The following is a 23,645-nucleotide window of genomic DNA, read 5'->3' as shown; positions in this document are numbered from 1 at the left end:
TTTCCTTTCTAGTCTCCAGACTCTCTTTCCTTTGCTTCTTGTCCATCTTAAATGTACCATGCTTTTCTGTTTCATGTCAGACAGATTAGCAAGGTTTAATTTATCAATCATAAATTTCACCTGCTTTAAGTGTACAATTCGGTGATTTTTAGTATATTTATAAACTTCTGTTCTTGCGCTTGGTTTATTAATAATGTTTCTATTAGTCTTTATACTGTGGAAGGTCACTTGTGTCTTTTTTTTTTTTTTTCCGATCCCAGTTGGGTGGCACCATTGGAGACATTGAAGGGATGCCGTTTGTGGAAGCATTCAGACAATTCCAGTTTAAAGCAAAAAAAGAGAATTTCTGTAACATCCATGTTAGCCTTGTCCCACAGGTGAGCTTTCCAGATAAGTATGTAGACAGCAACTTCTGTAAATCTTCCTGTGATATTTTGTTTATTCCACCTTTTTTTTTTTTTTTTTTTTTTTAAAGGAGATAGAGGTTTATTGAATACACTGCAAGGGAGCAGCGGGCAGGACAGCAGAGGAGAGACTGTCTGCCTGTTTTTTCCACATTTTAAACTAGGGAGCCCTTCATTATGCAGAAGAGCTAAATATCCAATATACTGACAGTGACCCATTTCTTTTCAGCCCAGTGCTACCGGAGAACAAAAAACCAAACCCACACAAAACAGTGTCCGTGCGCTGAGGGGCTTAGGCCTGTCTCCTGATCTGGTGAGTTACGGAGAATGGGTAAATTTCTTGGAATAGGACTTCTGTTTCTTGATCTATAACATCAGCTAAGTCCTTTTGATCTCTCAAGTGGTTCCTTTGACATTGAGCTCTTTGTATCCAGGGGCCAGGGAAGGCTTATTCCCATACCTGAAGGGTAGCTTCACACATTTCTAAATTGACCACCTGTTCTCCTCCAGGTCCTCATGGGTTTGGCCACATTGACAGCGGGGCAAGTGCATGTCTTGTCATTTTTATAGTCCCTGGGTCCTTTAGTGTGAGGGGGGACCTTGGCGATTTTCCTGACACCCACTAGGGTGGGCTGTCACTGCTCTTATTTATAACAGGTAATCCAGTTATCACCAACAGTCTAGATCAGAGGTTGGCAAATAAGGGCCTGCAAGCCTGCTGCCTGTAAATAGTTTTATTGGGTTGCTTATGTTTGATCAGAGCTGCCTTTGTAGTGCAGTGATGCAATTGAGGAGTCGGGACAGTAGCTTCTTGATTTCCAAAACCTACAATGTTTACGGTCTGGCCCTTTAGAGAAAAAGCTTGCCACCCCTGGTCTAGCTCTGTTCTTGTATCTAAAGAGGCAGGCTTTGTGAGCCTTCCCTCTTGTTTACTAGAGATGCCTTGACATTTTGAGTTCTTACTGGTAGATTTGTGTTGAGTTTGATTGTGCTTGTTTATATTAGTGCTCAGGTGTTTCTAATAGTGCAGTGGGATGCCCAGGATGAACAGGTACGTACTTGGTCGGGTCTCTGGTTGTAAGGAGAAATTAATAGAGCCTCCTCCTGAAAACGAATGGTGGTATGAATGGCCAGATTCTTGCTTGCTGACCCGTGTGCACTTGACTTTGACAGATTGTCTGCCGAAGTTCAACGCCCATCGAGATGGCTGTGAAGGAAAAGATTTCTATGTTTTGTCACGTGAACCCCGAGCAGGTGAGCGCCGCACTTGCGGGCGGGCACTCCTGCAGATGCTGACGTTTGGCATCTCTTAAATTCTTGCATTACTTTTCGTGGTGTTTATGAAAGCTTTGGGAGATTCGTATCCGTACAGCCACGGCTTCCTTGCCCTGAAGTGAACAATCTGAGACGCCTGATTCCTTAGCTAGATCACGTATTTCTTTTTCTTTTTCTTTTTTTTTAAAAGATTTTATTTATTTATTCGACAGAGATAGAGACAGCCAGCGAGAGAGGGAACACAAGCAGGGGGAGTGGGAGAGGAAGAAGCAGGCTCATAGCGGGGGAGCCTGATGTGGTGCTTGATCCCATAACGCCGGGATCACGCCCTGCGCCGAAGGCAGACGCTTAACCGCTGTGCCACCCAGGCGCCCCTGGATCACGTATTTCTTTGCATCATCACTCCTTAAGTTACAGGGACAAAACCAGGTGGGCTTTTGAACTTAACAGTCACACCTCCAGGGAGAGAACCCTGTGAAGCTGGCTTATAGTCTATTTGTCTTTTCTTTCCAGGACACTGACTGCTTTCACTGTGATTTCTCCCTTGTACCTGTTACAGCGTCACTTTGCCCAGACCTCGTGTTACACTGACATTCACACCATCACTGCTGAGTACATCAGTGGCCTCGGTTCAGTTCATTGCTATAGAAACTGTACCGTGATTTGGGCTCAAGTCCTCTGTCCTGTGGGACTTTCCACCTGGGTGTCTGAGAGCTTTTTCTTTTTTCTTTCATTCTCTTATCTGTCTCTTGTTTGCAGTAAGGCTTAGGTGTAAGGCATCGGAGTTGGCTGTAGTTTAAAAGGTGATATGAATGGCACTCAGGAAAAGGGTAGGTTTGGCAGAAAACTTTTATTTTCTTCAGATTAGCCCGGGGTTCTTTGAAACCTAAAACCCATCTCCTGGGATTTCTGTGTCTCTGGAGGCAGTCTAGTGCACAGCCTCCTGCCTGATACAGTTTTCAGAGTTGCATTACTAAGAGCTCTGAGAAGGGAAGAGTGCACATTTCTGACCGTACAGAGCCTGTTTTCAATAGAATTATAGATTCCGAAGAACGTTCTCTCCCAGCAGTCCACAGGCTAGTTTCTTTTTTTTTTTTTTAAGATTTTATTTATTTATTCAACAGAGATAGAGACAGCCAGCGAGAGAGGGAACACAAGCAGGGGAAGTGGGAGAGGAAGAAGCAGGCTCATAGCAGAAGAGCCTGATGTGGCTCGATCCCAGAACGCCGGGATCACGCCCTGAGCCGAAGGCAGACGCTTAACCGCTGTGCCACCCAGGCGCCCCTACACAGGCTAGTTTCTTAGCCATTTTTCAGCACATCGTTTTTTCTGATGCGAGTTAATGCTCCCATTTCTTGGTTCCTGGTGAACTCTCATTTAAAGATCTTCTCCTCTGGTTTCCCGAGGAAGGGATGGAGGGTCAGAGTCATCTCTATGGGTGTGAAAAAATCTCTCTGGCCTGGAGGACAAATGAGTAAATAGTTCCACATTCCATGTCTTCCACTGTGGAAGTTTGGGCCACCCAGAGTTTTAGTTTTAATTAGTACTGGGCTGGAGCTCATGTCAGTGACATCTTGGCACTTTGAATTGCTTTGGTAAAGGCACAGGTGAGGCATAATAGTCCCAAGTATCAAGTTGCTGACGTCCAAACAGCTTAGGAACCCTTGGATGGATTTGGCTATGGATTTGGGGAGACTGAACGCATAGAGTTAGCAGAACATTTCTTGGCATTGATTTAGAATGTGGCAGATCCTTAAATGTCTGCCTGTAGCCCCTTGGATGTACTTGAGCGAGTGGTGAAAGCTCGTTAGTGTAGGTGTGAAGAACAACCATAACACCTGGCATTGAGAGGAGCCGTTCTCCTCTAACAGGTGTAATAATTAATTTGACTGGGTTCAGTGTGTGCAGTAGACAAAAGCACTACGGTAGCAGCAACGGCAACAAATGAATACACACATGAACCGCACCCCCACATTTAGAAGACACAGTGCCTTCTATTCAATGTTACCGCTTTAGCCTGGACTTAGGTGATGCCTTGGGCCATGTGTCTTGGATATTGACACATAAAGCATCCATGTTTCAACACCAATTCTCTGACATCAGCTGGGGTCCTGCAATTCAACTCTGACACTAACTACCTGGAGTGAGAGTCAGATTCTGCAAATTTGAGGGCTGAGTTCCTTACAAGACTCCCCCTACTTCAGATGCCAGCCACAGGTTTCCAGTGTTCCCAAGCCACCTACACTACAAATTTGGGGCTTCCTATAAGCCCTTCAGTTTCGATAATTCTCTAGAATGACTCATGGAACTCATGAAAGTGTTATACTATCACCATTTTATTATAAAGAGTGCAAATGAACAGCCAGATAAAGAGATACACAGGACAAGGCCTGGGAGGATCCCAAGCTCAAGGGCTTTTGTCCCCATGGAGTCAGGTTGTGCCAGCCTTTTGGTACGTTTGTAGATTTACCAACCAGAACACTCCCCTGAGTCTTGGTGTCTAGGGTTTTTTGTGGGGGTTTCATTATGTAGGCGTGATTGAGTCAACCATTGGTCACATGATTGAACTCATTCTCCAGCCCGCTTTTTATCCTTGGAGGTCAGATGGCTGAAAGTTCCAGTCTAACTTCGTTGGGTTTTATGGTGACCAACTCCCATCCTGAAGCCATCTAGGGGCCACCGGGGAGTCACCTCATTAGCATAACAAAGACACTCCTGTCACTCAGGAACTTCCAAAGGTTTTCAATCTTTGTGCCAGGAATTGAGAACAAAGACCCGGTATATGTATAAAATTTATTCTACCATGACATCCATGTTTCCAGAATTGGAATAATGAGTTCAAAGAATTTTATAATTAGATCAACGTAAGCTTGTGTTAATTCTGCCTCTTGTTTGGGTCACTGGGCTCTTGGTTTTCTTCAATCAGTATAAATGAACTGCCATGTCTGTCGAGGTTTGGCTCATTTTTGAGCTCATTCTTGTGGGATATTTAAGGTGTTCCATTTAAATATGGTGTTTTATCATCATTAATCAGGTCATATGTATCCATGATGTTTCGTCCACATATCGAGTGCCTGTGCTTTTGGAGGAACAAGGCATTGTTAAATATTTTAAAGAGAGATTGGATCTGCCCATTGGTGATTCTGCAAGTAATTTGCTTTTCAAGTGGAGAAATATGGCTGACAGGTACGTGAAAGGAGTTACTAATGTAGTCTTTAATAAATCTTGGGTTTGGGGGTAGGATTGAGACATACCTTAAAGTATACCTATGTCACATTAACTTTCTGTATCTGTATGTTTTGGTCTGGATTTATCTAAAGCTTTAACACATTGGTAGAGTGTTTTGCTGTATTCTTTGAAGATTTCTGGGGCTTTTGATTTTGTTCTACTTAAATGAAAGTGAATTGAAGGAATTTCAATTCTGGAATGATTTTTTTTTTTAAATTCTGGAAGCATTTTGATTGATTGATAGCTCAGTTTCCAAACATTTTAAACAGGTTTAAATGTCACAGATTTTTGCTGTTGTTTGTTTTGCTTGCTTCTTTTTTTTAAGTTTATTTATTTAATATTTAGTAGTCTCTACATCCAACATGGGGCTCAAACTCAGTGACCCTGAGATCAAGAGTCACGTGCTCTTCCAACTGAGCCAGCCAGGTGCCCCTGTTTTGCTTGTTTTTCAAGATTTGGCTAACATTTCCTAAAGAAAATCCCCTTCGAATGAAAGGTTTAGACTCTATCATTATTGCTCCATTCTGCAGTTATTAACTGGCAGCACTGTTATTAAAACCTCAGACATGTTCTAGCTTCAAGACCACGATATTAATTTCAGCAAGTCTTGTCTCATTTGAAGTCATATGCAAATTAAATCCCTGTCAGCTGTTTTCTTTTACTACACTTAGTAAAAGAAAGGCATAATTCCCTAAAGTCCTGACTGCCTGGCTCTTCGTGCAGCTTAGGTAAGGTGCAGCCGTTACAAACATCGGCTCTCGTGTTGCTAAGGAGTAGATCTTGAAAGTTCTCATCATAAGAAAAAAAATTGTAACTGTGTGGTGATGGCTGTTAATTATACTTATTGTGGTGATTGTTTTGTAATACATAAAAACATTGAATCATTATGTTGTATACCTGAAACTAATATAATGTTATTTGTCACTTGTATCTCAATTAAGAAAAAAAAAGTACGCTCCAGCATCAGGCATTCTGGACTCAGATCCCAGCTTCTCCTCTCACTAGCCGTGTGAGTTTGGGTGGACTACTTAACCTCTCTGGACTTGTTCTCCCATCCATATATAACAGGGGGCTACTAGTACCCACATTGTGATAATTATGAGAGAAAACCCGTAAAACCTTAATCTTACATTGGGTGCTGAGTATTGGTTACTGAGGTTGATAACAGTAATTAAAATGGTTTGATGGTGACAAAATCACTGATCTTGGTAGATGATCAGTAGATTGAAGTGCTCTTCCCCTGTCACTTCAAAATTTAAAAAGTGTCTTGGAATTTCTGAGACAAGTAAAATCAGGAGCAAAGTGCAGTTTCTGAACTTAGGTACTCTCCTGCATGATAATACAGTTAAACCCCTGCCCTCCAAAATGCTGAAGGAATCAGTCGCTTTGGGGGAATTTTCTGAGTAGCTTGGGGCTGACCCTCTTTAAGCACTAGAAATTTTAATATATAACTCCTTTTATTGGAAATAGTTGTAAATTATACTCTGAGCTTCTGTGCTTTTAAAAGCCCGTGTTTGGTCTTCATGTTAGTTTCCTTGGCAGCTGTAGCAAATGACCGCAAGCTGGGTGCATAAAATATCAGAAACGTACTCTCTCACAGTTGTAGAGGTCAGAAGTTCAAAATCAAGGGAGGCAGCAGGATTGGTTTCTTCTGGAGGCTCTGAGGGAAGAACCCTTCCAGCATTTGGGGCTACCGGAATCCTTGGTGTCCCCGGTTTCTGCCTCTGTCATTGCATGGCCTTCTGTGTGTCTCTCCTCTTCTCTTCTTCTCTCTTTTTTCTGCCCCTCCTCTTCTCTTCTTGTTTAGGATGTTTGTCTTTGGATTTAGGGCCCATCCCAATCCAGAATGATCTCATCTCGAGATCCTTAACTTAATTGTATCCGCAAAGACCCTTCTTCCAAATATGGTCACATCCACAGGTTCTGGGGGACATAGGTTTTTGGGGCCACCATTCAGCTCACCGCAGTCTTCAAGCAAAAGCATCATCCTGGTGATGTTGGTTTATTGGTAATGATGGTATGCGCCGTCCCCTCAGTACAGCCTGTAGAGAGATACAGGAAGGCAAACAGAGGTCAAAGGGCAGCCTTGTTCATGGAGATGTGGTGCTGTTCAGAGGCCAGGGGTCCCTCGTTGAACTGGATGGCAGAGCTCGCCTGGGACCCCAGGCCAGAGCGGAGACAGCTCGCCTCCCTGAGGACCTGCGTGTGGGGTGGGGCTGCAAAGCGGCTCACAGCAGCCTCAGTGGCTGGCCCCTCACGCCCAGCTGATGGCCAGGTGGAGTCCAAGCAGGTAAGAGCTTGGCTGGTCTGGGCAGGGCGCCGTGAGCCTCGCCTTTAGGCCTGAGAGCGAAAGAGAGCACGAGGGGAGTGCGCTCAGGATACATAGCCTTCCTGGACGGGAGCTCTTCTCCCCGGGACATGTGGCCTGTGTCCCCCAGCCGCTGAGTGACTCCTCTTCCCCTGGATAGACAGGACTGAGTGAGCAGAAGGAGGAGCTGGTGCTGCTGACCCCAGTCCTGCTTCCTTCCCGGGAGCAGAGCGGACATCCCTCCTTCTGTGGAGGGGTGAGAATAGGGGGGAAGGGCTCTGCCCGACTGGTGTGCTCAAATGTGCTGGTGACCACCGGTTCCCCAGGCCCAAACCTGGCACGGGAAGCGCTTCCCTCTGACATTGTATCGAAATCTTGCCTTAAAACAAACTTGCTTTGTCACCTATGTCCTTTGCGTAGGGGTGGCTGAAGCATGAGCAGCTGCGCAATCTCTGGAGTGACGTAAAATTCAGTAGCAAGCTAAAGGGTTAGCAGCTTTCTCTGGGGTACTTCGGTCACCTTCTTCGAAAGTCACCTTTACCGTCAGTTCGAACTTCTTCGCTTCTTAGCATTTTTCCCCCTCCCAGCCTGTTTGCAATCATGTTTCTCTGGCACCCTTTGCAGATGTCGGTTTGAAAGAGGAATAGTCCCGCTCACGGTAACCTTTCTGTTCTAAGGTGTTCAGGGAAGGGTTTGCTTCCAGGCCCTACCACATCTTCAACCCCAAGATGATGTTTCTACATACTTAGTACCAGACCAGACAATTTTCATGTTCATTGTGCGGAGTTCCTAACAAAAGCAACAGTAAACATTGTGTCTTTAGTGGTAAAATGTGATTGAGCATCTTATGTGGAATGGAGTTTTCTCATAAACATGATCTAAATGGCTCATAATATTTTAAAGAGTTCTCTTAGTGCCATTCTTCAGGCATGCCGTGAATAACCTGCCTTTGTGGGCCAGCTGGGACTGTAGCCGTTTTTAATGTAGACAGTTTGAATGGATTTTCTTATATAATGTCACCTTACAAAGTTAATATTGAAATGTTTCCTTTTGACATTCAGAATGCATTTTCTTATACAGTGTGACCTTATAAACGAATTTAAGGACAGCTCATGTTTATGAGATGGGGAGAGCTTTTTTATTTTTAATGCTTTTAACTATTTCTCTGATATGCTTTCCTTGGGTTTATGTCTGTGCCCGCTTATGTAAGCCAACATTGGGGTTGCTTATGATTTTGCAATCTGTTGGCACACAGATTTCCATTCACTAGGAGTGGGTAGGGATTCGAGTCGCGTATATCAAGTTCGAGGCTTATCTGCCCTTAAGGTTTTAAAAAGTGCCTTGGGATAAGAACAGTGGCTGTCATTATATTTGTGATGTTATACTAAATGCATATAACCCTCAAGCTTGTCTTTCATCTCAGGTATGAAAGGCTGCAGAAAACGTGCTCCATAGCCTTGGTTGGCAAATATACCAAGCTCAGGGACTGCTACGCCTCCGTGTTCAAAGCCCTGGAACATTCAGCCTTGGCCATCAACCACAAGTTGAATCTGATGGTGAGCCCCTGGCTGGTCTTCCGCATATTTCAGTCGTTCACTGTGATATCTCGTGTTTCAGAGACAGGTGTGTCGAAGGATCCTCAAGACTGCCACCAGGATTGATGTGACCAGGAGAACTCACAGTCCTCAGCGTATAGCCCGACTTGTGGCTAAGATTTAATACAGTGAGAGGATACAGAGCAAAGTCAGCAAAGGGAAAAGGTGTATGGGATGAAGTCTGGGGGACTTCATATATATTGCTTGAGTGTATTCTTTGTCTTTGTTAGATATAGCAGTAGTACATACTCAGTGTAGGAAATTTAAGCAAAGCATCATGTAAAATGCAGAAAGCGGAAGATCCCTCCTCCCTGAAATCCTACTTCTCTGCTGTACCTATCATTCCCAGTTTGATACATATCTTTCTAGACATACATATATATGTTATATTTAATGATATTCTATACAGGTATACCATGGTTTAAGCAAGCCTTATTATCTTGATTTAAGTGCTGAAATATTTATATAATGAGCAAAAAGATCCATGTATGCATCTAAGAGATCTTTTTTTTAAAGATTTTATTTGTTTATTTGATAGAGACAGAGAAAACACAAGTGGTGCGGGGAAAGGGAGAAAGGGAGAAGCAGTCTCCCCACTGAGCAGGGAGCCCAATATGGGGCTTGATCTCAGAACCCTGGGATCATGACCTGAGCCAAAAGCAGATGCTTAACCAACTGAGCCACCCAGGTGCCCCTGCATCTAAGGAATTTAGTAACTTCCAACTTAGGACCTATCTGACTTTTCTCTCACCTTTCTAGCCTACTCCTATCCTAATCGCTTTTTTAAAAAAGATTTATTTATTTATTTTAAGAGAGAGCACGGGGGGAGGGTTGAGGGGGCAGAGGGAGAATCTCCAGCAGACTCCCTGTTGAACAAGGAGCCAGACGTGGGGCTCGATCTCACGGCCCTGAGATCATGACCTGAGCCTAAATCAAGAGCCCCACGCTCAACCGACTGAGCCACCCTGGTGCCCGCATGATCACGTTTTATTTGTGGCTTTCCACGGAACACTTCCCTTTCTGCTCTTCCTGCTCCTCCAAGTTCCCCAGCCCCTCGTAGAGAAAAGAAAACAGCAATAGAAAAATTGCTAATGATTATAAATTTTATAAAGCCTTTATAAGTTTGTATGTTAAGATATATTCAGATAGTAATTTTTACGAAATAAATACTAAAGTAATATAGGTCTATATGGACTATTGTATACATAGGAGTTGTTGTACATGATTTCTCAGTTGACAGAATTTGTTAACATTCGCTTCCTCAAAGTACTATTTGAATCATGGTCTCATCACATTCTTTTTAGACCACTTTGCTTCTGTGTTTACCTCGCCTGGCTTACTGCAGCAGCTTCCTGACTGGTTTGCTGTCTTCCCTCCATTTTCCACCTCATAGCACTGTGATCCTTCTAAAGTCTCTCTCTGTTTTCTCTGTTCCTTAAGACCTTTCCAGTGGCTTCAAGTGTAAACTTTTCCTCTCCCTGGGTGGAGTCTTCTTTGAGGGCCCCAGAGTGACCACCCCTCTGTCTCTTTCCTCTGCGGTTTCATACAAGCAGTTCCTTTGCCTCCCCTCCTCCCTGTGTCTTCCACACACGTTCCCGCCAGCCTCCCCACATGCACGCACAGGCTTATCCTCGAGGGCTGAGCTGCTCCGACGTCAACTCCCTAGAGACCTTCCCTGATGGTGCTTCTTCCCATCTTTCCTGCAGGGTCGAGGTCTAGATGAAGAGCGGCGCCTACTTATTTCCACAGCATTCTCTTTGCCCATCACAGCCACTTTCGCGCTGTGGTGTGCATGCCTGTGTATTTGGTTCTGAGTCTTCCTGGAAGATTATAAGAGCCCCAAGACTGAGATCATGCTTTTCTATCCTAAGTGACCAGCGCAGTGTTTGCAAAATGAGTAGTTTTTGAATAGTTGGGTCGTAGTGTTAGATGCCTCAAGTATTTTTGAGTATCTACTTTTCTTAAATGTTCTTTTAATCTATTGGATGTTTTTTAGTACATAGACTCCATTGATCTGGAGCAGACCACCGAAACTGAGGACCCTGTGAAATTCCACGAAGCTTGGCAGAAGCTATGCAAAGCTGAGTGAGTGCCGAGGACTGTCCATATGAATTAGGAGAATGCCATTGTGCTTTCTCCATAACGATTTGATTAACCCCAATTCCTGATTTTTGTGCATTTTTGAAAGGTTGTCTGTCGTACTCGTGGTCATTAAGGGCGGTCATGCTGCACCCTCACCTCGTTCACTTTGAAACGTGCCACGTTCATGTTTGTGGCATGTGCAATGGAGGTGGGTTTTATTTCGGGGGATGATGAGGATTCTGTTTTGGGGAGAAAGTGTGTTGATTCTACTGAAAGATGCAGAAATAGATCTTACATATGCAACAGTAAAGTACAAGGATGACAACTCTTGTCTCTTGATTATATTTTCTTTTTTACATCATTTGATTGTAGGTTTTATTTTATAAGTAATCAACAGAACTTTTGGGGGCAGCATCGTATTGTGAGGGTAGCATGACCTTCCCAGTTAGTTCTTGAACTCTTGTCTTCTCCGATGAGTGTTTGCCTAGAAGGTCTCTAAAGTGTCTCCTAGCTAGGAAACTTTCATGTGCCACTATTTAACTAGCAATTGAAATCTTAGGCTGATTTTACCAGTTTAACTCTTTCTGATTATGCAAGAGATCTTAGTGTTTTTCTAATAGTGCTTTTATTTTATTTTTAAAAAGATTTTATTTATTTATTTGACAGAGAGAGAGGCAGCGAGAGAGGGAACACAAGCAGGGGGAGTGGGAGAGGGAGAAGCAGGCTTCCCACTGAGCAGGGAGCCCGATGCAGGGCTCGACCCCAGGGCCCTGGGATCATGACCTGAGCCAAAGGCAGATGCTTAACGACTGAGCCACCCAGGTGCCCCTCTAATAGTGCTTTTAAAAGAACCTTAACCTTTTTTTTTAATCAGATAATTCTCGCAGTGGCATTTGTAATTTAGTTGAGTTTCTCAGTCACTATGCTCACATACCACAAAGACCTATCAGAAAATATGTATCGAAGTCAGTTGTGAAAAATTATTTCCTCTTCTTCATAATATTGGGAGGATTTTCGGAAGAAAGTTCAGTATGTGAAATCATGCAGTTGATTCTGAAAATAGACCTCAAGTATATTCTCTAGCAATCATGCCAAGTGTTGGACTTGGGATCAGTAAGCCTGAGTGGCTGAAAATAAGAGTTTTAAAAAGAAAAGCAATGTCTAATTCACCCTCGTCTTGTGTTGATTGCAGTGGCGTTCTTGTGCCGGGAGGCTTTGGAATCCGAGGAACATTGGGAAAACTCCAGGCCATTTCTTGGGCACGGGCAAAGAAGATCCCTTTCCTGGGTAAAACTTAAGTTTATGTATCTTAACTATGAGTTGATTATATTGTTGATATCTAGTAGGGGTAACATTTCATAGGGCTTGTTAACATGAAAGGTATGAACTTGGATTTGAATATTCAGGTGCCATAGTCTGCCACAGGGGCCCACGAACTCTGTCCTGTTTTTGTAAATAAGATTTTATGGGAATAAAGCACACCAATTTGTTTACATATTATCTGTGGCTGCTTTAATGATGCAGTGGTAGATTTGGAGACCTACAGCCTGCAAAGCCTAAAATCTTTACTGTCTGGCCCTTTGTAGAAAAGGTTGTTGACCTGGGAGAACTTAGCAGTGTTCTGGTTGGGTAGCAAGAAGCTGGGAGAAGTTGCTGTGTATACCCACCCTTACCTTCTCCCATTTTCACTCAGATCCATCTTTTCACCACTTCGAGCTAGAAGACACCATCCTACGTCACAGGAAGAGCTCTGCTAAAATTTGGTAGAGCCAGGTCTTTTTTTTTTTTTTTTAAGATTTTATTTATTTAGTCGACAGAGATAGAGACAGCCAGCAAGAGAGGGAACACAAGCAGGGGGAGTGGGAGAGGAAGAAGTAGGCTCACAGCAGAGGAGCTTGATGTGGGGCTCGATCCCATAACGCCGGGATCACGCCCTGAGCCGAAGGCAGACGCTTAAGACGCTTAACCGCTGTGCCACCCAGGCGCCCCTAATGTCTTTGTTCAAATGTTAAAGCATGGCTTCTGGGCCAGTGAACCAGATGAAATGGCCCCTCAGTGGGGGAAAGGCAGGCAGCTCTGCAGCTGGGGATTCGGGCGGGGGCGGGAGGTGTGGGACAGGAAGTGGGGGAGAGGCCTGTGTTTCTCACTGTGCTTGGCTGTACTGGTGGGTTTATGACCGAGTCGACTGGCTTCTGGGCCTTTTACAATAGCAGCAGACTGTTCATTTTCTTCACCTCCTCCTGTCCTTTGAATAGCTTCCTACATGCTCCCCACTTTGGATCCATTTTCAAAAGAGAAGCGGGGAGTAATTAGATACCTTGATACGTTGCTTTGTTTTGCCCGGCTAAGCTGATCTGGGTCACTGTTTTCTTTTTTTTTTTTCTTCTAATGTTTTTTTATTATATTATGTTAGTCACCATACAGTACATTCCTGGTTTCCGATGTAAAGTTCGATGATTCATTAGTTGCGTATAACACCCAGTGCACCATGCAATACGTGCCCTCCTCATTACCCATCACCGGTCTGTCCCATTCCCCCGCCCCCCTCCCCTCTGAGTGGGTCACTGTTTTCTTCTGCAGTAATCTTGTTCGGTTTTTGTCTAAAGGCGGTTAGTGTTCTTCACGTAGTTTTCGCTGTATAGAATAGCTCGCAACTCTTCAGCTTTCTCTTTAACACAGAGTCTCTTTACGTCCTAGCCATTTGGAGCTTTCTGAAGTTCCCCCCCAAAGCACTCAGCTGTTTCGTGCTCACCAACCTTTGCTGTAGTGTGCCAAGGATACTGATTGCTCTTCTCTGATGAGTCCCTTGTATACCTTAGTCAGGTCTATAAAAACATCTGGAATGCTCCTTAGCATTTGTTGACTGGAGACAATTGGTGAATGTGGAGATGGGTGAAGGGCCCATCCATGTGGCAACGGGCTGGGGGCTACCCAGGTGTTTGTTTTCCTCCTTATTGAGCTCTCTGTTCCGTTCCATCTTGCACCTCCCTTCCCTGCTCGCCAGCATGCTCAAGCCCGCAGTGGAGATGCCAGCTTCCCCCAGCTGCTGCCCTTCTCTTGCAGACAGGTTATAGGGCTTTTCTGGGCCCAGCAGCCTGGCACAGATGTCCTGCTCCTTAGATCCCACCCCGCTGGCCCTCCTCAGACTGTGCTCTGAGAAGAGGGAGTGTCAAGTCTCCCTCTTGAGTCGGGGTATTGGTAGACATTCTTGGAAGGAATCAGTTGCTCTGGGACAGCCCTGCATCCCACGCATACGCCTCGATTTAGAGGCACATCTGGAAAGAGGCACATTTGCCTTTTGGACCTCGCCCTGTCTTCTCTTGCCCTTTTCTGAGCTTGAATTCCTTCTTCCTGAAGGCCGGGTGGTCTAATCCCCCCTCCTGCCTCTGCCACAGATGTTCTGAGTGCAGAGGGTACAGTAGTGAACCCGGCAGGCAGTCTTGCTCCCTCGAGCTTGCCTGCTAGATAAAGGAGATGGACAGTAAACAAAGGAATAGGAAATATGAAGTAATACAAAATGTGTTCATTTGCTTTATATATATGCTTTTCCAAATAGGAGTTTGCCTCGGGATGCAACTAGCAGTGATAGAGTTTGCAAGAAACTGCCTTAACTTGAAAGGTAGGCCTGCTATTTGCTAATAACCTTTTATTAAAAAAATTCTTATTACTTAAAATATTTTTCAGCAATACTGGTGAGTTATTGACCTCATTTCTTAATCTTCAGATGCTGATTCCACAGAATTTGAGCCAAATGCCCATGTTCCTGTGGTAAGTGGCTTGTTTACCTTTCTGGGTTGGGTTATTGTCATTTTGTTTCTGGCTCTGGCCTAAATGCATGAGGGGAGATTATTATTATGTTTTCCTTTCAACATCAGGACATTTTAAATTAGACATGATTTTATTATTATTATTACTACTATTATTTTTATATCAAACGGCTCTGCTCTCAATAGGCCCTCTTGTCAGCTGCGCCTTGAAGAAACACACAGTCCTGGATTGATTGCTTTTTGCAGCAGTTTTCAAGCGTCGCGTTTAGGAAAGGATTAACTCCACTATGACAACAATTTATAAAACAGCTAATGTTAATAAGTGGGCTGTCCTGTCTCCAGACTCTTGCCCTGGCTGTCTAGTTTCCATACTGGCGGTCACCTGCCTTTCTAAAACAAAGGTGACAACCTTTCTTTAGCGGCTCCTCATCTTTCACTGATTCTTTTTCCTATAAAATATCCAGTCCAAGGTTCTTGGCTGGGATGGAAGGCCACTGTGCTCTGTCACCTGCGGCTTTGTTACCGTAGTCCCCCCCTTACCCGTGGGGAATATGTGCCAAGACCCCCCCCAGTGGGTGCCTGAAACTGCAGATGGTACCCAGCCCTATATATACTCTATTTTTTTCTACTCTTCCATGTCTATGGTAGAGTTTAATTCATAAACAAGGCGCAATAAGAGATGAGCAATAACCAATAATAAAGTAGGATAATTATAATTCTATACTATAATAAGAGTTATGTAAGTGTGGTCTCTCACTGTCTCTCAAAATATCTTACTGCGCTGCCCTCACCCTTCTTGTGATGATGTGGGCTGACGAAATGCCTGTGGGGTGAGATGATGTGGCAGCATCGGGCCATGCCGCCCCTCTGACAGTATGAAACCATGGAGAAGCGGGGACTACTGTAATTCAAGTCGAGGTGTCCCTGTCGCTGCCATGCTTAGGACTTACATTTGAACAATCTGAACGATGTTTTTAAATGTATCCTGAGATTCCCCATACCTGAGATGTACCCGTTCCTGCAACCTCCTTCCCCTGCAATCTCAATGAAACCAATGAAGAATTTAATTTAAAAAGTAAACCAAACCTGATGACTGACAACTTCCTCTTCATCCTGGGAAGGCTGCCCTGACCTCCGGTGTTTCCTTGCCTCTGCCTTCTGTGCCTTGTGCCCATCTCTGTCAGAGTGCATACCTCACCACTGTGATGGGTTTTTTTTAAGTTTATTTATTATTTATTTTTCGTAATGTCTACACCCAATTTGGGGCTCGAACTCACGATCACGAGATCAACAGTCGCATGTACTTTCTACTGAGCCAGCTAGGTGCCCCATGATCACTTTTCTTTTTTCTTTTCTTTTCTTTTCTTTTCTTTTCTTTCTTTTTTTTAAGATTTTATTTATTTGAGAGAGAGAGAGAGAGAGAGCATACGTGAACATGAGCTGGGGGAGAGGGAAAAGCAGACTTCCTGCTGAGTAGGACCCTGAGATCATGACCACGAGCCAAAGGCAGACTTTTAACCTACTGAGCCACCCAGGTACCCGACTGCCCCCCCACCATGTCCCGTGATCACTTTTTTTTTAACAGTTTTATTGAGATGTAATTCACATACCATAAAATTTAGCCATTCGAAGTGCATAATTCAGTGGCTTTTAGCATATTCACAGATCTGTGCGACCATTATCACAATCCATTTCAGACCATTCTCATTACCTTAAAAGAAACCTGACACCCCTTAGCTGAAACCCCCAACCTACTCTCACCCCCAGCTCTAGGTAACCGTTAATCTGTTTTGTGTCTCTGTGGATTTGCCTATTCTGGGCATTTCATGTAAATGTAATCATACAATACGTGGCCTTTTGTGACTGACTTCTTTCACTTAATATAATGGTGTCAATGTCTGTCTGTGTTATAGCATCTGCCAGTACTTTGTTTCTTTTTATTGCTGAATAATATTCCATTAGATGGACTCAACAAATTTTATTAATCCTTTCATCCATTGATGAACATTTGGGTTATTTCTACTCTTTGACTATTATGAATAATGCTGCTATGACCATTGGTATACAAGTTGTGGTGTGGACCTGTTTTCATTTCATTTGGGTATATACACCTAGGAGTGGAATTGTAAGTTATGTGGATTCTGTATGTTTAAGCTTTTGAGGAACTGTCCCACTGTTTTCTACAGTGGATGCAACAACTTATATCCCCACCAGCAGTATATGAGGGTTCCCAGTTTCTTTACTTCCTCAACATTTGGTATTGCCTCTCTCTCTCCTTTTTTTTAAAGATTTTATTTTATTTTATTTTATTTTATTTTTTTTTAAAGATTTTATTTATTTATTTGACAGAGAGAGAGACAGCCAGCGAGAGAGGGAACACAAGCAGGGGGAGTGGGAGAGGAAGAAGCAGGCTCACAGCAGAGGAGCCTGATGCGGGGCTCGATCCCACAACGCCGGGATCACGCCCTGAGCTGAAGGCAGACGGTTAACCGCTGTGCCACCCAGGCGCCCCATTAAAGATTTTATTTTTACGTAATCTCTACACCCAACATGGGGCTTGACCTTACAACTCTGGGATCAAGAGTTGCATGCTCAGGGTGCCTGGGTGGCACAGCGGTTAAGCGCCTGCCTTCGGCTCAGGGTGTGATCTCAGCGTTATGGGATCGAGCCCCACATCAGGCTCCTCTGCTATGAGCCTGCTTCTTCCTCTCCCACTCCCCCTGCTTGTGTTCCCTCTCTCGCTGGCTGTCTCTCTATCTCTGTCAAATAAATAAATAAAATCTTTAAAAAAAAAAAAAAAAAAAAAGAGTTGCATGCTCTACTGACCGAGCCAGCCAGATGCCCCATTATTGTCTGTCTTTTTGGTTATAGCCATCCCAGTGGCTGTGAAGTTGTGCCTCCTTGTGGCTGTGATTTGCATTTCCCTGGTCACTGAGGGTATTGAGCATCTTCTCATGGGCTTATTGGCCACTTGTATATCATCTTTGGGGAAATGTCTGTTTAGGTCCTTTGCCTGTTTTTAAGCTGGGTTATTTGTCTTTGTATTATTAGGTAAGAGTTCTTTATGTAAACATAAGTCCCTCATTGCATATACAATTTGCACTACTGCATTTTGGGCTGGATTATTCTTTGTGGTGGGGGGTGTCCTGTGCACTGTAGAATATTCAGGAGCCTCCTTGGCCTCTACCCACTAGATGTCAGTAGTACACTCCTCCCAACCCCCAATTATGACACTAAAAATTGCAGCCAAAGATCCCCTCGGGCCATGGGCAAAATAGCCCCCATTGAGAACCGCTGATTTTTAGAAATCCACTTTCGTTCCTCTCTCCTCCATCCTATTCCCTCCCTTCCTTTATGGTAGTCATTAATTGTATTTTTTAATAGGTTGTCTTTCTTTCTTTCTTTCTTTCTTTCTTTCTTTCTTTCTTTCTTTCTTTCTTTCTTTCTTTCATAGGTTATCTCTCCATTTAAAAAATACAAGTAAACCTATATGTCTACTTATAACCCCCTCTCCTTCTTAGATAAATGGTAGCATGCTCTGCACATTTTTTTCTGTTTTGCTTTTTTAACTTAACATTATATGCTGGAGATCACTCCACGGCAGGATATAGAGATATTCTTCACTCTTTTTATAGCTTGCAATTCAGACCATAATGAACCATAACTTCCCAGCCAGATGGTACTTTTAAGTCCTATGCTCAGAAGACCTAATACTAGTGAAGAGTTCCTTATGAAGCTTTATTATAAGCATATTTCTTGACTAATGGCTGAAATGGCTGTGCAGGCAAATCATGGGTTTTCTTTCCTAAGATAATACTTTGGGATAGGGAGTGATGGGGGGGGGTGGTAGGAAGTGATTTGACCAGTAGGTGCCACTGTTAGATAGCTTTGGCAAGCTTAAGTCTTTGCGGACTATTCTTTGCACTGTGTGTGTGTGTGTGTGTGCGTGTGCGCGCGCGCGCGCGTGTGGGTGATAGCACACTTGTACCCAAACACATATATGGTTATGTATTTCCTTTTTAACAANTGCGTGTGCGCGCGCGCGCGCGTGTGGGTGATAGCACACTTGTACCCAAACACATATATGGTTATGTATTTCCTTTTTAACAAATCCATTGGCTAGCATGCTTGAGACACTGTGCCCCCTTGTTTTTTGCGCTGATCACTCCCTGTCAGTGCACAGGGAACTTCCACATGCTTCCCTGCTGTATGCATCATTTATTTAACCAGTCTCATACTGATGAATATTTAGGTCCTGTCCATTATTTTGCTACTTTAAATCATGTTGCAAATTAGTATCTGTGTACATATGTCCTTGTGGCCCGTGCATGCACATTTCTATGGGATGTGTTCCTGGAAGGGGAATTACTAAGTCTGAGGATCTGTACATTTTGCATTTTGATAGCTTCTATACTCATAAGTGAGATGGGAACAATAAAACCTAATTGCTACTGAACATCTTTATGGCCTGCGATCAGTTTGTTGGAGAAAAATAGCCTTAAGAGGCAGCATTTGTGCTGATGGTGAGAAGTCCTATTAAGGAGAATGGCTAAGGGAATAGAATCATCAGGCAGCAGATACCAGGCAGCCTGGGGAAATTGCTTAAACTTGAGCAAATAACAATGACTTACAGTGGGTAATGGTCATTCTGGCCCTTCCAGCTAAAAAAGTAAATAATTCGGAAACCAGGAGCCTCCTTTAGGGTATATTTGCTGCTAAAATGTGTTTCATAGGTGTGGAGGAGGAAAAATAATCTTTCGTCCTCCCTTCTAGGATCTTGGCTGAGACCCGTCTGTCATAAAAGGTTAACAGGACAAAAACAAAGAAAGCTTTTTTTTTTTTTTAAGATTTTATTTATTTATTTGAGAGAGAGAATATGAGAGGGGGAAGGGTCAGAGGGAGAAGCAGACTCCCCACTGATCAGGGAGCCCAATGTGGAGCTTGATCTCTGGACTCCAGGATCATGATCTGAGCCAAAGGCAGAGGCATAATCAACTGAGCCACCCAGGAGCTCCGCAAGGAAAGTTAATAACATATATACCTCTGGTATACATGGGAGAAACCCAGGAAAATGAGTGACTCCCCCACGTGGCCCAAACCATCCTGTTAAATAACCTCTCCGGCTAAAGACAAAAGATGATATTGGGTGTGGGGAGCCAGTTATGGGGGTTTACCTGGAAAAACACAGTAAACAAGGGTATGATCGTGATGCAGATTTTAATCCATGCTTTCTCCATTCAAACGAGTTTCTGGAGATTTAGTCCTGCTCCTCTTCCTGGTACAGAGTGGGAGACACCCTTACAGATGGAGATTTGCCTTTTACATGTAAATGCGTCTTCCCGCAGTAGAGACGTCTCCGCATCCGGGAGAGATATCTAAGAGAAGGTATCTCTTATACACACAAAAGGAGAAATAGATTTTCTCTAAGAGTGAAGGTAGACTCTGGGACTACCAGGAGAGAGTGAATAAAATTTATTTTATTGTGTCATTTCTCTGCTTAATCTACAAGGTGAAATAGCAGGCTCTGGGAATTTCCTGAATATTTAGGGTTCTACAGCAAGTCTGATTTTTTGGCTTGCTTCAAAGTAGGTTTACCTGCTTTCTGGACAGGGCTTACCAGGAATACAGCTGTGGGTGACTTGCATTCTGAGTCTGTATCAATCACATGGCTGCTGCTGACACCCTTGACCTTGAATTTGGCTTCAGATCTCTCCAGTTCATGTGGAGGATAGTTGATGGCATTGTGTACTCTATATTTAGAATATTTTTGGGTTTTGAGACATATGTAGGAAGAATGATCTCAATCCAATATTTAGGTATGTGGATATGCTTAATTTTTTAGCATTTCTTTTCTGTTTATTGAAAATAGTAACTAAAAAACCCCTGAATTTCCATAAGATACAGCACTTGGAAAACAAAATCCGTGTTCCACTTTCAGTTATCAGTACACACATGTATACTTGGGTAAAGGTATTGGTAAGGAAAAGTGAGGAATTTGAAGCATTTTAAGCAGATGTAAATGGACATTTGAGATTGTGGTATTTGATACTATTTCAATTTTAGTTATCATAAATAGGACTTCTTTTATCCCTTTTTTGATCCAGGGATTTTCAAAGTTGAAATTACTTTCGCATTCAACACAGCGGATCTGTGGCATAGTTACATCTAATTAAAAGTCGATTCAGGTGAAGGGTAATTTCTGTTACACATTAGGCATAATTAATACATGACATTTTCCTACCTCTAGATGAAGCTGTTTGGAATGTTTTTTCTTCCATGTTATTTTTTTTCACCAACTTTATATGGAAAGCAAATTAAGAGGCATTAAAACAAACCCAGACAGCCACACAGAGTAACCTTTCAGGCGACTTTTTATTATTTTGAAGGCTGCTTTGCATTTAGAACATTGAGTGAGCATCTCCAACTAACAAAACAGTCTTACAGAAGTCCTTTGGAGCTATGTTGGAGCTAAAGAACTTTCTTCCCATCAGAGCAGCTGTCGAGAAGGCAGCTGTACTATGGCTAAAATAGCCTTTTATGGACTAGTTTGGGAGCCTAATAGTTTTTGAATCCTGTCTCTGTGGGGGCAGTAGGTTCAGAGTTGATATTAGGCTGTTAGCCATAGAAACTGCTTTCTCTCTGGAGAAATAACAATTCTTCAGGCATGATGGCGGCCGCCTAAAGGATAAGGCATCTTCTCCACCCAAGCCTCCCCCTTATGCGGGCCTACTTTTTGGAAAGAGATGGAGTGCAGTGCTTGGAATGAGCCCCCATTAGTGAATCACAAGGGTAGTCTATAATTTTAACAATAAATGACTAAATGAGTACTTCAGAGCTAATGTATTTGAAGGTTTTTGTACCTTGAGCTCAAAGGGAAATGCCTTAGGAATAGGTATTTCAACCACTTAAAAGATTTTTCTGCATTAGAAATAACTGGATGCTAGTGGAAAGAGATTATTAAAAAGAAAAAAGTCACTGTACATTTACAGCTTATCCACTTAAGTGCAGTTCCAAATATAGTGTATTACAAATGAACTGCTGTCACAACCCTGCTTGCAGTTTCGTTGGGGATTCAAGACATATGCTGGTGAAACATATAACCAAATATATGGGCAGTACGTGTGTTGTGCCCACACTAATGCTAGCAGTGTTGTCAGCTAGAACTTTCTGCTGTGATAGAATGCTCTGTATTTGTGCCATCCAATATGATAGCCACTAGCCATGTGGGGGCTATGGAGTGCTTGAAATGTTGCTAGTGTGGCCAGGAAACTGAACTTTACATTTTATTTAATTTTAATTTATTTAAATGTCCATGGCCACTGGATCTGGTGGCCACAGTATCACCCAGAGCAGGTAGAATCCAGAATCTGGAAAAAATACCGCGGGTTAGAGTAAGAAGGGAAGGTTGGCAAAGGCTTGGAGACTTCATAGAGAGGAGGGGCTGGAATGTCCAGGATTTGCTCATAAAATACCGAGTGGCTTGGCTGAAGCATGCGGCTCCCGTAGGGAAGTGAAGGGAAATAAAGGAGATTGGTACAGATTTCTGGGGGTCCTTGAGTATCGGTGTCAAAATTAATCCTGAGGCCCTAGGGAACCAATAAGATACTACCTGTTAACTGTGACATACTATGCAAATACCTTACTCATTGCTGAAGACTTTCCAATAGAATGAGTGCTTTAGGAAGATTCAGCTGGCCTGGGATTGAGAGAGATGAAAGGGGAGAGAAGACTCTGGGCACAGCACTTGGTTGAGTCTTAAGGCAGCCTCAGTCTGCGGTCTAAGGAGCTGGATCGGAGCAGGAGTTAGAGTAGAAAGATCTGGCTGGTAGAGCAGCTTTATGGAATGAATCAACAAGATTTAGTGACTGGATAGTCAAGAATCATTTATTCAGCAAATAGCTCTTGAACCTGTCCCATATGCCAGGCTCTGAGCTAGAGTTGGGGGTACATCAGTGAAAGACCAGATAAAAATCCTTGCCCTGATGGAACCTGCAGTCTAGTGAGGATTGAAGTTTTGTGGTTGACAAAGTACTGTTGATTTAAGAGGAAATTCAGGCGAATCCTTTTGGGTATGGCAGATGAAATCAATGTTGGAAACTAGGCCAAAAAAGCCAACGAAGGAGACATGTACATACACCCATACTACATACAACACTCCATACGTTTTTACCCTTCTTGAAGGTCCTCAAATGATAATTTGTCCAAGTCAGTAAATCTTAGCCAGGTGGAGAAGGCATCTCTCCCAGGTGTTTCCTGTGCATTGCCGTCATTCCTTTGAGGCCTTCCCAGTTTGCCCCACTTGCCCTGGAGGCCTCCTGCCTAGCCCCAGCCTCCACTCTGTGACCACTCCCCGCTGCTTGCAGCCTCTTTATTGGTGCCACCTCATCTTCCCGAAGCACATTCGCATCACTTTATGACTCCTACACCTTTCTACTCCCTTTCTGACCTTGCCAAGCACTTTCATGATCTGAAGCCAGCATGCCCTCTTTATTCCCAAAACGTAGTACGTGTGTTTCTGAACTGCCTGGTACTTACACATGTATGTACTTGGGGTGTTTTCTCTCTCTCTCAGTTTTTAAAAAAATATTTAGTTATTTAAGTGATCTCTACACCCAGTGTGGGGCTTAAACTCATGACCCAGAGATCAAGAATCACATGTTCTTCTGACTGAGCCTGCCAGGCACCCCGTGTTTTCTCTCTTTTAGATAGCCCAGTGCTGCGCCTTCCCTGAAGGTTCCCCTCAAGGCTTTTCCTACAAATCCCAGTTGGAAATACTACTTTTGCAATCAAGCCTTTTCCTGACCTGATCCCAGACTTGCCAACTTAGGATCTCAGAGGTCTAGAAATTTCTATCTCTTATGGCATCTTGTGTAATGCCTTGCCCATAGTAGTTGCTTTATACATGGTGGAGTGGAAAGAGGTAACATATATTTATACTCTGAGGGGCCGATTAAGAGCCAGAACATAGGCTAAAATGGGAAGCTAG

The 23,645-nt window shown here is 43.4% G+C and overlaps 1 protein-coding gene across 3 annotated transcripts in view; it reads left to right on the top strand.

Annotated features, from left to right (window-relative positions):
• Positions 1–23,645, top strand: part of CTPS2 (CTP synthase 2) — a 97,413-nt gene that overhangs the window by 22,438 nt on the left and 51,330 nt on the right. For all 3 annotated transcript variants that reach the window (XR_004622355.1, XM_011226114.3, XM_019800614.2), the window contains 9 exons: positions 261–377; positions 634–717; positions 1,578–1,658; positions 4,714–4,865; positions 8,639–8,771; positions 10,807–10,895; positions 12,085–12,179; positions 14,449–14,511; positions 14,617–14,660. Coding sequence is in view for 2 of the 3 variants with exons in the window: in XM_011226114.3 (XP_011224416.1) it covers positions 261–377; positions 634–717; positions 1,578–1,658; positions 4,714–4,865; positions 8,639–8,771; positions 10,807–10,895; positions 12,085–12,179; positions 14,449–14,511; positions 14,617–14,660 (858 nt within the window). In the remaining variant the exon portion in view is untranslated. The remainder of the gene's footprint in view (positions 1–260; positions 378–633; positions 718–1,577; positions 1,659–4,713; positions 4,866–8,638; positions 8,772–10,806; positions 10,896–12,084; positions 12,180–14,448; positions 14,512–14,616; positions 14,661–23,645) is intronic.

The sequence above is a fragment of the Ailuropoda melanoleuca genome, chromosome X, assembly GCF_002007445.2.
Source record: "Ailuropoda melanoleuca isolate Jingjing chromosome X, ASM200744v2, whole genome shotgun sequence".
Taxonomy (NCBI): Eukaryota; Metazoa; Chordata; class Mammalia; order Carnivora; family Ursidae; genus Ailuropoda; species Ailuropoda melanoleuca.
This window is presented reverse-complemented; position numbering and strand designations above follow the sequence as displayed.